This window comes from Camelina sativa, chromosome 12 (assembly GCF_000633955.1).
Source record: "Camelina sativa cultivar DH55 chromosome 12, Cs, whole genome shotgun sequence".
Taxonomy (NCBI): domain Eukaryota; kingdom Viridiplantae; phylum Streptophyta; class Magnoliopsida; order Brassicales; family Brassicaceae; genus Camelina; species Camelina sativa.
Window position 1 is genome coordinate 23,690 of NC_025696.1, and position 12,086 is coordinate 35,775.

Genomic DNA, 12,086 nt, shown 5'->3' on the forward strand with positions numbered 1-12,086 from the left:
TTGTTTCAGGGTTCAGAGTTGGAAGAAACCAGGCAGCCTAAAAACTGGATTCTACCCATGGGAGCAACATCGAAGGAAGAAGCAGCAGCAAGATCTCCACTAGTGGTTGCAGTGCTGAAGGCACTGAGGGAACTGAAAAGAGATTCATTCAAGAGGTATGCACCAACTTTCTTCCCATTGTTGGTGGAGCTTGTGCGGAGTGAGCACAGCTCTTCACAAGTCCCACAAGTCTTAAGCACCGTGTTCCATACATGTATGGGTCCAATGATGGGTGAATAGAATAGGATGGTTGTAAGTGCATTGAAGTTTGACATTCGAGCACCTAAAGGATAGGTTACGAGCAGACACAAATCACTCTTTTCTTCTTTCGTTTTTTCTTCTCGTGTCTAATGAGTATTGACGAAAGAATGTGAGATTAACAGGTTTTGTGCGGTTGATTGCTTGTGCTGATATAGAGTAATTAATTACTGTTATAGAAACTAAGAAAAGGATGGTGAAAATTTTCTGCACTGCATATTTTCTTCTTCCCAGTTGTGATTGTTAACGCTACTCATGAGCATATAATATTACAAACACAGCTCAATGAGGTCGAAGTAAGGATTTGTGAAGATATATAATATTAAAAGGAAAAGAAAGGAGAAGACAAAGATGGGCCACTCGTAGCAAGTCATTTAGACTTGAAATGAAGTGATGATATCTAAAGTGATAATCAATAAGAAAGCCACAATTTGTTTTTTGACCGCCGAAAGTGAATCATTCACGGCTTGATGATGATGATGATGATGATGATGATAAGGAGGAGTCAGGAGTGGAACTGCTTTCCTTGGTATGTCATTCCAAAGCGCCAATAAGGAGGAGCCACATCATAAGAGGCAATGGTTTTGCCGCCTCTGAGAGTAACCTCGAAAGAGAGAGACTGTCCGATGAGATCAAGAGAGGAGTGCCAGTTCTGTCCCCAGTTTCTGGCCATTGGGATCCAAGCCGTTGTATGGCCCTTCACTTTCACTCCTACAACTTCCCCGTCGAGGCCAACATTGCTTATCAACACCTGGAAGAAGTGGGAGCTCCCGTTCAAGCTGAATCTTAAACCGCCTCTCCGCCCACACTTGACCCTCCTGTATTGTATAGGTATCATCTCGGCTTTGGTTTCTGCTATCCCTGTGAAGGCGGCATGAGATAGTTCCAAGTGTTCCTTTGGGAAGTTGCACCAACCTCCGTAATCGGAGGACAGACCCGAATTGGGAGGACAGAAATCAGTGGCGGTGACCACCACGGAGGGGCTGCCTTGGAGGCACCAACGGATATGGTTCACGCACCGCACTTCTAGACAAGCTCCGCAGCTGCTTCCCCTGTTGAACAGCTTCCCGCTCAGGCCTGCGCTGTACCCGCCATAGCTGCTCTACCTCAGATCTCCATACCCACAAGCGCCTCCTATCACCACACCAATTTAGTCTAGTTAGTCATGACTGAGGAAAGAAGAAAGAAAAATAGAGGGGGAGAGAGAGAGAAGAGAACCAGTAGCGACGGAGGAGGAGCCGTCTTTGTCTCTGGAGAGCGTGGCTGTGGCTATCTTCCAGTCGTCCTCGGCGGTGGCTTGAAAGAAGCGGCAGAGAATAAAGATGCACAATGCGAGTTGCTGAAGCCCAGAATCCATGAACACAACAAGCAGGGTTGTTGGGATCCTCACAGGTGGCAGACAAAAGTGATGCGTTTGAGAGGGTTTTGGGGTTCCTTTTGATCATCATCTGGCTCCGCTCCGCTTTTCAAGACTGGGTGTGGTGGGGATGCGACAAAAGATTGCTCTGACATGTTTTGTTGAGTGTTGACTTTGACAGTTACCGTTTCAGACCAATTATCAAAACAAAAAGAAAGGAAAGGAACAACAACACGTATTCCAGGCCCAACTCACTTGGCAGCCCACTTTCCTCGGTCATTTTTCAGACCTATTATCAAAAAAAAAAAAAAAAAAAANACAACAATACGTATTTGAGGCCAAAATCACTTGGTAGCCCACTTTCTACCCGTTATCTCAACGAAGTTTAAGCTTTAAACATCAAAACTATACTAAAGTAGATAAACTAAACTTTAAAAAAATAAATTTAAAGTTAATTTAACATATATCAATTGTGTAAAAAGAATAAAAATGAAAATATTTTAAAAATAGGTAATTTTGAGAAGTGATATCTTAAAAAGAGCAATTTTTCTTATTAAAATGGCAAATTGTATTACTACGACGTTAAACGAAAATAGAAATCTGTGTATTCTTATTTTTCTTTTGTTTGGAAGAAAATAGAAAATATATTACGAGACCAAAAAACGGGAATCTATAAAATAAAATGGAAATTTGTACCATTGAACATGCGTGGAAGGAGCTTCACCATGATCATAAATGGTGTCTATCCACTGCTACGAAAGTTAATATTAAAGTTCATGTAAAATGTTTCAAATTATTAATAAAATAGATTTTACTTAAATATTATAATTTTCAAAATATTAATTTTTATTATACAGAAATTTATATTGGTTTATACCATTGGAGGCAACAAATTTTAATTAATATTAAAGAGTCTCTTAACTTTAAAAAAAAAGTATAACAATTAAAATAATGTTGGGATGTCATGAGGATTAAAATTAAGAGGCAAAACTGGAAAAAAACCAAGTAGGAGAGGACAACAAGGTTTTCAACCGGTTCATAGATAAAGTCATGGATAAGATCCCTTCAAAAACAACAACAGCTGCTAGTCTAACCTACAACTTCTGGATAAACCTTGTACTTGGGTTACACAAGATGAGCCGGAGGATTACACTTTTTACCCGTTATCTCAATGCGCATTGCGAAGTTTAAGCTTTAAACATCAAATAGTAAATCCTACTCCCTCAAAACTATACTAAAATAGATAAACTAAACTTTAAAAAAATAAATTTAAAGTTAATTTAACATATATCAATTGTGTAAAAAGAATAAAAATGAAAATATTTTAAAAATAGGTAATTTTGAGAAGTGATATCTTAAAAAGAGCAATTTTTCTTATTAAAATGGCAAATTGTATTACTACGACGTTAAACGAAAATAGAAATCTGTGTATTCTTATTTTTCTTTTGTTTGGAAGAAAATAGAAAATATATTACGAGACCAAAAAACGGGAATCTATAAAATAAAATGGAAATTTGTACCATTGAACATGCGTGGAAGGAGCTTCACCATGATCATAAATGGTGTCTATCCACTGCTACGAAAGTTAATATTAAAGTTCATGTAAAATGTTTCAAATTATTAATAAAATAGATTTTACTTAAATATTATAATTTTCAAAATATTAATTTTTATTATACAGAAATTTATATTGGTTTATACCATTGGAGGCAACAAATTTTAATTAATATTAAAGAGTCTCTTAACTTTAAAAAAAAAGTATAACAATTAAAATAATGTTGGGATGTCATGAGGATTAAAATTAAGAGGCAAAACTGGAAGAAAACCAAGTAGGAGAGGACAACAAGGTTTTCAACCGGTTCATAGATAAAGTCATGGATAAGATCCCTTCAAAAACAACAACAGCTGCTAGTCTAACCTACAACTTCTGGATAAACCTTGTACTTGGGTTGCACAAGATGAGCCGGAGGATTACGATATCAACAAAGAGGACGGCTCAAATTTTTAGGTTTCATGGATGAGGAAATGATTGTCCACGAGTTTTTGTTGAATAAGAAGGGCTTTATCCACAGAGCCGATGGCAAAGAACGCTCGTTAAAGGGTTATGATGCCATAGTTCGCGATTTCATGAATAAGAGAAACAACTAACATACGGAAGACTTATCCAAACTCTTCACATACCTGTCCTTCACCACGCGATGTTCTGGATACGAAAACATCTGCAGCTTGGGTTTGTGCCTGTGTCTCCCACGATCCCATGATCCGGTGTAATTGCCTCCAGAAGCGGGGATCGAGAACATCTCATCTCTCTTGGAGTACATTACGTGGGTGGAGAAGAAGCTGGGGTCTGTGATTCTGATGTTGGTCCACTTGCAATTTCTTTGAGCAGGCCTACACAAGCTGAGTTGAGGTCCCATGAACTTAACAGCCACGATGCACTCTTCATCTTCGAGAGAAGAAGAGGACATGGCCACATTGGTTACAACTTGGGTTTGGCAATGAGGCAGTGTTACAAGAGGAGGAAGGGAAATGCGTTTCGGGGTCTGTATCCGATGCACTTGGGTCTAGATCATCTTGAAGACGCACGACCCCGTTCTTCAAAGTTGCTACCCAACCATGGGATGCTCCTATATATGGTTCCCATCTCCTTCACCAACTCCATAGGCACTTTAATTTCTTTTCCGTGAAGTTGATCTCTCCCTCAATGTAGTTGTACATAGCGAGATGTCCAACATCGCCATCTCTCAAAGTAGATCCACATGGTTCAACTTCGAAGATGCAACTAGAGAAGCACCGAGCGGTGAGGTGTCTCTGCGGAATCACAGTTGATATAGATCAGATATGAAAACAGAGAAAAAAAACCATCCAAGACGACGAGATAAAGAGGATAGTGCAGAGATATCTCTACGTCCTTTAGTGCGGAGATATCTCTACGTCCGCCGATCTGGCCGGGTACATAGCCACATCGTCGGCCGCTTCCTGGATAAGGCTGAGGAGCTCAGCGTCAAGTCCGATGGGTTTATATAAGTCCACCCTTTCCAGCACACGAGAAACGCCAAGCAAATTCCTCAGCAGCTGCTTCTCATGATATGCTCCACTGAAGTACCAAACTTCCAAAATTTTCGAGTGTGTTCTCCAAGCACGGAAGAAAAATTGCAGTGGGGTTACGCCTTGAATTGGATATCCGATTTCACGGGTGGTTATGAAGTGGAGATGACGACTCTCATAGATTTTGCAGAACGTGAACAGAGGGATGGATGAAGTGTCGCTGGATTTTGGGCAGGAGAGCCAATACCATGCTGGTTTAGGAACAAATTTTGGTGACCTTCTCTGCAGTTTGGCATCTGCTAAGACAGTAACCATCTGTCAGTTCTTCATTCAAATGATCCAGGATAACGCTAACCTGCTTCAACGTAGAGCAGATATGGAAACGAGCAGACTGGTGCTGAAGACGACTTTCCAACCCCGTGACTTCGTCGGAATCATATCATGAGAAGACACAGGCACAAACCTGTGAAATCGGATATCCAATTCAAGGCGTAACCCCACTGCAATTTTTCTTCCGTGCTTGGAGAACACACTCGAAAATTTTGGAAGTTTGGTACTTCAGTGGAGCATATCATGAGAAGCAGCTGCTGAGGAATTTGCTTGGCGTTTCTCGTGTGCTGGAAAGGGTGGATTTATATAAACCCATCGGACTTGACGCTGAGCTCCTCAGCCTTATCCAGGAAGCGGCCGACGATGTGTCTATGTACCCGGCCAGATCGGCGGACGTAGAGATATCACTGATTGACTTTCCCAATAACCATGGAAAAACCCCTACTAATATATTCTCGTTTCCTTACGTAAGTGGTTTTAAAAGTAAGGAATCATATCATTAATGTTTTGGTCTACGGTGAGGACTGATGAGTACGCAAGTAGAAAAACATGGAATTAAATATTACAAAACAGTCCTTACTTGATGAAGGGATATATTTATAGTTTTTGATAAAGATTTTGTAACGGTTGATGAAAAAAAGGAAAAAGAATTTTCGTAATTAGGTAATAAAATACCCAAAAAAAAAAGGTTTTGTTATAAAAAGGCTCCTATATATAATACTAGATGACGACCCGCCCGATGTACGGGTTTAAAATTTTATAAATTAAATTAAATTTAACAAAAATATATTAAAATTTGTAATATGTTATTTATAAATTTTATTTTTGTAATAATATACTGATTTATATCTATTTAGAAATCTTTTATGTATGTTATTAGAAAGTATATTTAATTATTTTTACACCTATATATACTCTATGTTACAAATATATTTTTTATCACCACCTAGAAAATATCTATATAAATACATTAAGCCAATTATTTTACTTTCACTTCTGCATAGTTTTTTAATTACTAAAATTGATGGCTCAAAAACATTTTGAAAAAAATATATATTGCATAATATACTAATCAATGATGTATCATTACAATAATGTATGACGGTTTTGAAAGTTAGTCATTAACAAGATTTTGACATGTGTCAAGTTATCAATATAAGATTTTGACATGTGTCAAGTTAATATCCAATAAGAGGAATTTTTGATTACAACAAAAACACAATATTTTGTTCAATAAAATAATAATAATATAAAAGGATAATTATCAAAAATTAGAAAATTTTTAAAAAATACAAAGTTTTTAAATAATTATAAGGAGATTATATATATATATATATATATCTTTCATAAAATTCGAAATTATAATATAATTTACTTATTTTTAATTTTAAGGTATTGATTCTACAAAAAATAGAAAAAGAGATTAAGGAAAATATACAGTTAATTATTAATTCTAAATTTTGTAAATACCCACTTCTATATAAACACAGATTGTCGCATATTTAAATAATTTATTCAAAAACATTGCTTCCAATTTTGTTTAATTGAGAAATATTTTTTAATGGAAATGTAAATTTTTCTTATTTTTTAAAACCAAAATTTTCTGTTACTTAATGTTGACCCAAAAAAGGATTAATATATGCGTCTTCTTTTCCTAATACTGAAATTTAAAATTTATTGTAGTATTTTTAGATTGTTTTATTTAATTTATATTTTAATCTTTGAATTATTTGAGATTCATATATTACGGTGCTTATAATTTTCTATTTTTTTTTTTAATTATGTCAAATTAATTTAAACTGGCCATCAAATATGGGTGGGTCCACGGGCCGGGAATAGATGTAAGGCCCACTCAAGAAGGTGGGCCTATGGACTGAGAGTGGACATTGGCTCACTAAGCAAGGTGGCGGTTGAGGCATTACAGAGAGAGAGACTACATCATGGTGTGTCAAAGATACTTCTACGAATACAATGTGAAATTTTACATTAGTAACTATCAAAAGATTTTGTGACGTTAGAAAAAAGTTTTTTATTTCATTCGTTGTCGGAGCAAGCCATTTTAAAATAGCAAAAAGACATGAACATGTTCTCTCCACACAGGAGGAGGGCAGATCCGAGGTTCTCTCTATGGTGAAGAAGGTTATCTCCCCAAGGGAGGAAGGTGGAGGAGGTTGGACGCAAGATTATCTTCCCAAGGGAGGAAGGCGGAGCCAAGGTTCTCTTCATGGTGGCGGAGGTTGGACGCAAGGTTCTTTCCATAAGAGATAAAGGCGGAGCCGAGGTTTTCTCCATGGTTGTCTAACATTATATAATAAGATACATATCTAATTAGGAGAAACTATCACTAATCATGTCTTCGTTTCTCAGCCGGTTCTCGCTCTCCGTCCGGGTAAGCTGCCTCCGATCGTCTCGGACTCTCGGGATGATGCATTTTTTCTCTGTTTTCATGTCTAATCTATTAACTATCATGTATTAACGCAGACACATCTCACGGCTCGGTGCTTCTCGTCTTCTTCCATCTATTACATCCTGGGTGCGCTGAACCATCTTTGAGAGATGGGGGGATATTGGAAATCTGAAGATTCATGCTCTTGGTTGTGGATGGTGACAGGGTTACGGAAAAGAAGGTGCCTATGGAGTTACTCAAGGAAATGGGAACCATAGGAGCTTCCCATGGCTGGGTAGCAACTTTCAAGAATGCGTAGTACATTTTCAAGACGACCTAAACCTGAGTGCATCGGATATAAACCCAAAACGTATTTCCCTGCCTCGTCTTGTAACTCTGCCTCATTGTAACCAACGTGGCCATGTCCTCTTCTTCTCCGGAGGATGAAGAATGTATCGTGGCAATCAAGTTCATGGGACCTCAACTCAGCTTTTGCAGGCCTGCTCAAAGAAACTGCAAGTGGACAAACATCAGAATCACAGACCCCAGCTTCTTCTCCTCCCATGTAATGTAATGTACTCCAAGAGAGAGGAGATGTTTTCGATGCCCGCTTCTAGAGGCCACTACACAGGATCATGGGATCTTGGGAAATACAAGCGCAAACCCAAGCTGAAGATGCTGCAGATTCCTGATCATCCCGAAATGACAAAGAGCGAGTGGCAGCGTGTTGCATGAAGCAACACTACTTGGTGGAGTCGAGAAACACAGGTGAGACTTTTATGTTGAAGTGGTACACAGAGAGCAGGCCCCCTAGGAAGAGTTTTAGGGAATGGGACCATTTCCTTGTGTTGAGGCTAGACGAGGAAGGAAACGCTGTGTATACTAAAGACATTGGAGATGTCAGCATTTTCCTCTCCAAGGCTGAATCTTTCTGTCTCCCGGCTAGCTTGTACGGGGTACCTGAAAACTGCGTCTTTTTCTTGGGGAAGCACGACTTTGGCATCGTCCGACGACTCAGCGATCATCACAAGGGAGGTGGTCCTTTAACCCACCCGGTACCTTACTTCTTTCTTTCCACATCAATCTCCACCTATAAAAGACTAATAGTACTCTGTTTCTCTTTTAAACCTCAAACTCTGTTTTATGCTTAGGTTTTGTTTTTGTTTGCCCATTTACCAAAACGTATAAAAAAATCACACGGGCCTTTTCCGACAAACACCAAACTAAAACAGCAAGTTGAAACAAAACAGCCTTGTTCAATCTTCTTCAGCTTTGGCTCTGTTATTATTGTACATAATAGTAGCTAGGAAGTCGAGAATCCTCTAACTTGATTTTAATTTAAAAATTTGTTTCCTTCTTTTGGTGCTCCTGTGAAGTAAGAAAAGAATCTACGTACACTTGTACGTGTTAATAGAAAAAGAGTAGAGCATCAATAGGATACAAGTTTTGAGTTGAAGAGAAAAGATAAAGACATATAAAGAGAGAGAGAGAGACTCAAGTGTATTAGTCTAGTTTTGGTGGAAACAAAACCAGTAAGGAGGGCTTGGATCATCAACCGTCATCTCATTTGGCGGCCCACTTTGAATCCGATGAAGGAGAGAAGAAGTAGACAAAGGTAGGAGGAAACTAGTATTGTAGGAATTATTATTATATATATATATCTAAGAGGCAGGTTTTGTTGTGAAGAGGGTACCCAAAAATCAAACCCAAACAGTGATGTCCTTAAGGGGAAGAAGAGTGCAATGAGGTAGGGGTTTATGGTGGATGAGAACATGTGTGTAAGATGACGACTCTTCTTCTCTGCTCAAATTGTGGCTCGACGACTTGTCCAAGGTTCCATCTCTGTACACAAACACAGCAGTATCATCATCTTCCATGCGACGCCATTTTCTGTTTTTATCTTTGACACGTTGGAGCGGCATTCCCCTGCAATTGGATGGATGGAGGCACAGAGATTATTTTAGTTAAAAAAAAAGAAGAGAAGACATCCATAATTGATTTGGTAATAATAGTAATAAAGAGATGATGATTCTCCCACCAACCAAACCAACCTGACATGGAAGAGATCGGAGACATCAAGAAAGAAGGCCAATGCGTCTATAAAGGCCTGGTAGGTGGTAATATGAAGGCCGTCGATGTGGGGATAGGGGAGCCTGGGCCTGGGCGTGGTGGTGGGAGAAGAGAGGAAAACGTACTCTTTAAAACCTAGGGAGTCCTGGGGGATGAAGCCCATGGTGGACAAGATCGGTTCGAGCTCGTCGTGGGTCATAACGGGCTTGAAGGTTCTCGTGTGCCACAAGGCCAGTTTCCTCATACACTCCTCCATCTCTCTCGACTCTCGCTCGATCCCCTCTGCCCCTGCTGTTGCTGCTCGAGAGACTGAGTCTTCTTCCTTCTTGTTATTCTTATTTTATTCGTGTTTTCTTTTTTTTTGCCCTTGTTCTTTCTTTTTATTCACAAAACTACCATTTTCCCACGTGGCCTTCATCCTCATCCACCATAATCATTAGATTAACTAAAAAAAAATACTGTATGTTTTTGTTTTGTCTTGTCATGTCGTGTGTGAGCCCCTTAATTAATTTCGATATTTCTAATGACTAAAATGACTAAGAGCATCATTAATCGAGAACGACTCAACGTTTCTCAAAAAAACTAAAAAAAATATTTTTTTCATAAATTATTATTATTTATTTATTTCCTCATTGCTGTTCCACTTAACAAGTGACACATGTCACACTTGTTCTGAGAATCGATTCTCAAGTGACTTGGGAAAGAAACGATTCCTTTCTTTTTTTTCCTTCTCTCTTCCTTTTATTATTTTCTAATAAGAGTATCTGATGGTTTAATGGTTTGCTGCTGCTTGAGTAATGGTTGTTGAGTGGTTGTAATTGTTGCAGAACTAAAGAATCCTCCTCTTCGCCTTCCCCCATGGCCATGATGAATCTTCTTCTTCTTCTTCTTCTCGCTGTTCTTCATCTTTGCCTCCTCTCTGCGGTGGCCGGCGACGATGCGATCGTCTCCAGATTCCAGGAGTATCTCCGAATCAACACGGTTCAACCCAACCCGGACTACTACAAAGCCGTTGACTTTATAATCTCTCAGGCGAAACCCCTCTCCCTCGAATCTCAGACGATCGAACTTGTCAAGGGAAAGCCTCTTCTCCTCCTCAAATGGCTTGGCTCCGACCCGACCCTCCCTGCCTTTCTCCTAAACTCCCACACCGATGTCGTTCCCTTCGAGGAGTCCAAGTGGACCCACCACCCTCTCCAAGCTCACGTCGACCATACCACCGGCAACATCTACGCCAGGGGTTCCCAGGACATGAAGTGCGTCGGGATGCAGTACCTCGAGGCCATTCGCAAGCTCCAGTCTTCTGGCTTCCACCCACTCCGATCCGTCTACCTCTCCTTCGTCCCCGATGAAGAGATCGGCGGCCACGATGGCGCTGAGAAGTTCGCCGAATCCGACTTCTTCAAGACCTTGAACATCGCGGTCGTGCTCGACGAAGGTACAGCTCTTTGATTCTTCTTCATCTTCTTTTTTAATTTTATTATTAACAAAAAGCTGTGTGTGTGTGTGTGTGTGGTGGTGTCAGGCCTGCCATCGCCTAGTGAGAGTTACAGAGTATTCTATGGAGAGAGGAGTCCCTGGTGGCTGGTGATTAAGGCTAAAGGTCCACCTGGCCATGGTGCCAAGCTCTATGATAACTCTGCCATGGAGAATCTCCTCAAAAGCATTGAGAGTATTCGCAGATTCAGAGCTTCCCAGTTTGATCTGCTCAAAGCTGGCGGCACTGCTGAAGGCGATGTCGTCAACATTAACATGGTCTTCCTCAAGGCTGGCACACCTTCTCCAACTGTAACTACTACTACTTGTCTTGTCTCCCTTTCTTTTGTATCTCTATCTTCCCAAGTGGTAGATGTTACTACTACTGCAATATCATCTCACACAAATTGGGCTCTCTCTTTATTTCCTCAAGGGTTTCGTAATGAATCTGCAACCATCGGAGGCAGAAGCTGGTTTCGACATTCGTATCCCACCCAGCGTTGATGCTGAAGCACTCGAAAGACGTTTGGTGGAGGAATGGGCTCCAGCATCACGAAACATGTCCTTTGAGGTAATTTCTGTATCTCTTCCTTGTCAATGAATTAGTCTTGATGAAGGCAAACTCAAAGCCCCCCTAGCATAGCATAGTTAGACAAAGTCAGATGCAAGTTACGTGAGAGGACTTCTTTTAGACAACTTTAACTAATTAAGATATGTTAGCTGGGGCAGTTCAAGCAGAAGCTTACGGGGAAGAAGTTCCTCACAGCAGCAGATGATTCAAATCCGTGGTGGGGGCTCTTGGAAAATGCTGTCAAGGAAGCCGGAGGTAGGACCAGTAAGCCTGAGATTTTCCCTGCATCAACGGATGCTCGCTACTTTCGCAAGGCTGGCGTGCCTGCGTTTGGGTTCTCTCCCATATCAAACACTCCCAGTTTGCTTCATGACCACAATGAGGTACCGCCTGGTTGCATATACAATAATTAAGTTCATTGATTCACTTTGCTCAATCGTTTGGAGGATCATCATTTTGCTTTATTGCTGCAGTATCTGGGGAAAGCTGAGTACTTGAAGGGCATTGACGTGTATGTTTCAATCATCAAAGCTTATGCATCTTATGAAAGC

At 40.0% G+C, this 12,086-nt stretch overlaps 3 protein-coding genes and 1 pseudogene across 3 annotated transcripts in view; 1 reads left to right on the forward strand and 3 right to left on the reverse strand.

Moving 5' to 3' along the window:
• The window catches only part of LOC104733062, a 686-nt gene extending 372 nt beyond the window's left edge, over positions 1-314 (reverse strand). The window contains exon 1 of the mRNA XM_010452674.1: positions 30-314. Within this exon, the coding sequence (XP_010450976.1) occupies positions 30-314 (285 nt within the window). The remainder of the gene's footprint in view (positions 1-29) is intronic.
• On the reverse strand, positions 492-1,821 carry LOC104729129 (annotated as a pseudogene).
• Positions 8,828-10,063, reverse strand: LOC104729131. The gene is made up of 2 exons (XM_010448020.1): positions 9,470-10,063; positions 8,828-9,344 (listed from the first exon to the last, which is right to left on the reverse strand). The coding sequence occupies exons 1-2, from the start codon at positions 9,742-9,744 to the stop codon at positions 9,119-9,121; spliced, it is 501 nt and encodes a 166-aa protein (XP_010446322.1). The 5' UTR covers positions 9,745-10,063; the 3' UTR covers positions 8,828-9,118.
• Positions 10,243-12,086, forward strand: part of LOC104729133 (aminoacylase-1-like) — a 7,780-nt gene continuing 5,936 nt past the window's right edge. The window contains exons 1-5 of the mRNA XM_019233443.1: positions 10,243-10,926; positions 11,014-11,276; positions 11,398-11,535; positions 11,694-11,918; positions 12,009-12,084. Coding sequence (XP_019088988.1) covers positions 10,347-10,926; positions 11,014-11,276; positions 11,398-11,535; positions 11,694-11,918; positions 12,009-12,084 — 1,282 coding nt within the window. The 5' untranslated portion in view covers positions 10,243-10,346. The remainder of the gene's footprint in view (positions 10,927-11,013; positions 11,277-11,397; positions 11,536-11,693; positions 11,919-12,008; positions 12,085-12,086) is intronic.

What these genes read in the sequence shown, in the direction of transcription:
- LOC104729131 (XM_010448020.1), bottom strand. Translation starts at nt 9,744, where the DNA reads ATGGAGGAGTGTATGAGGAAACTGGCCTTGTGGCACACGAGAACCTTC. An exon ending in TCCGATCTCTTCCATGTCAG is followed by an intron (nt 9,345 to 9,469) that starts GTTGGTTTGGTT and finishes ATCCAATTGCAG; the next exon opens with GGGAATGCCGCTCCAACGTG.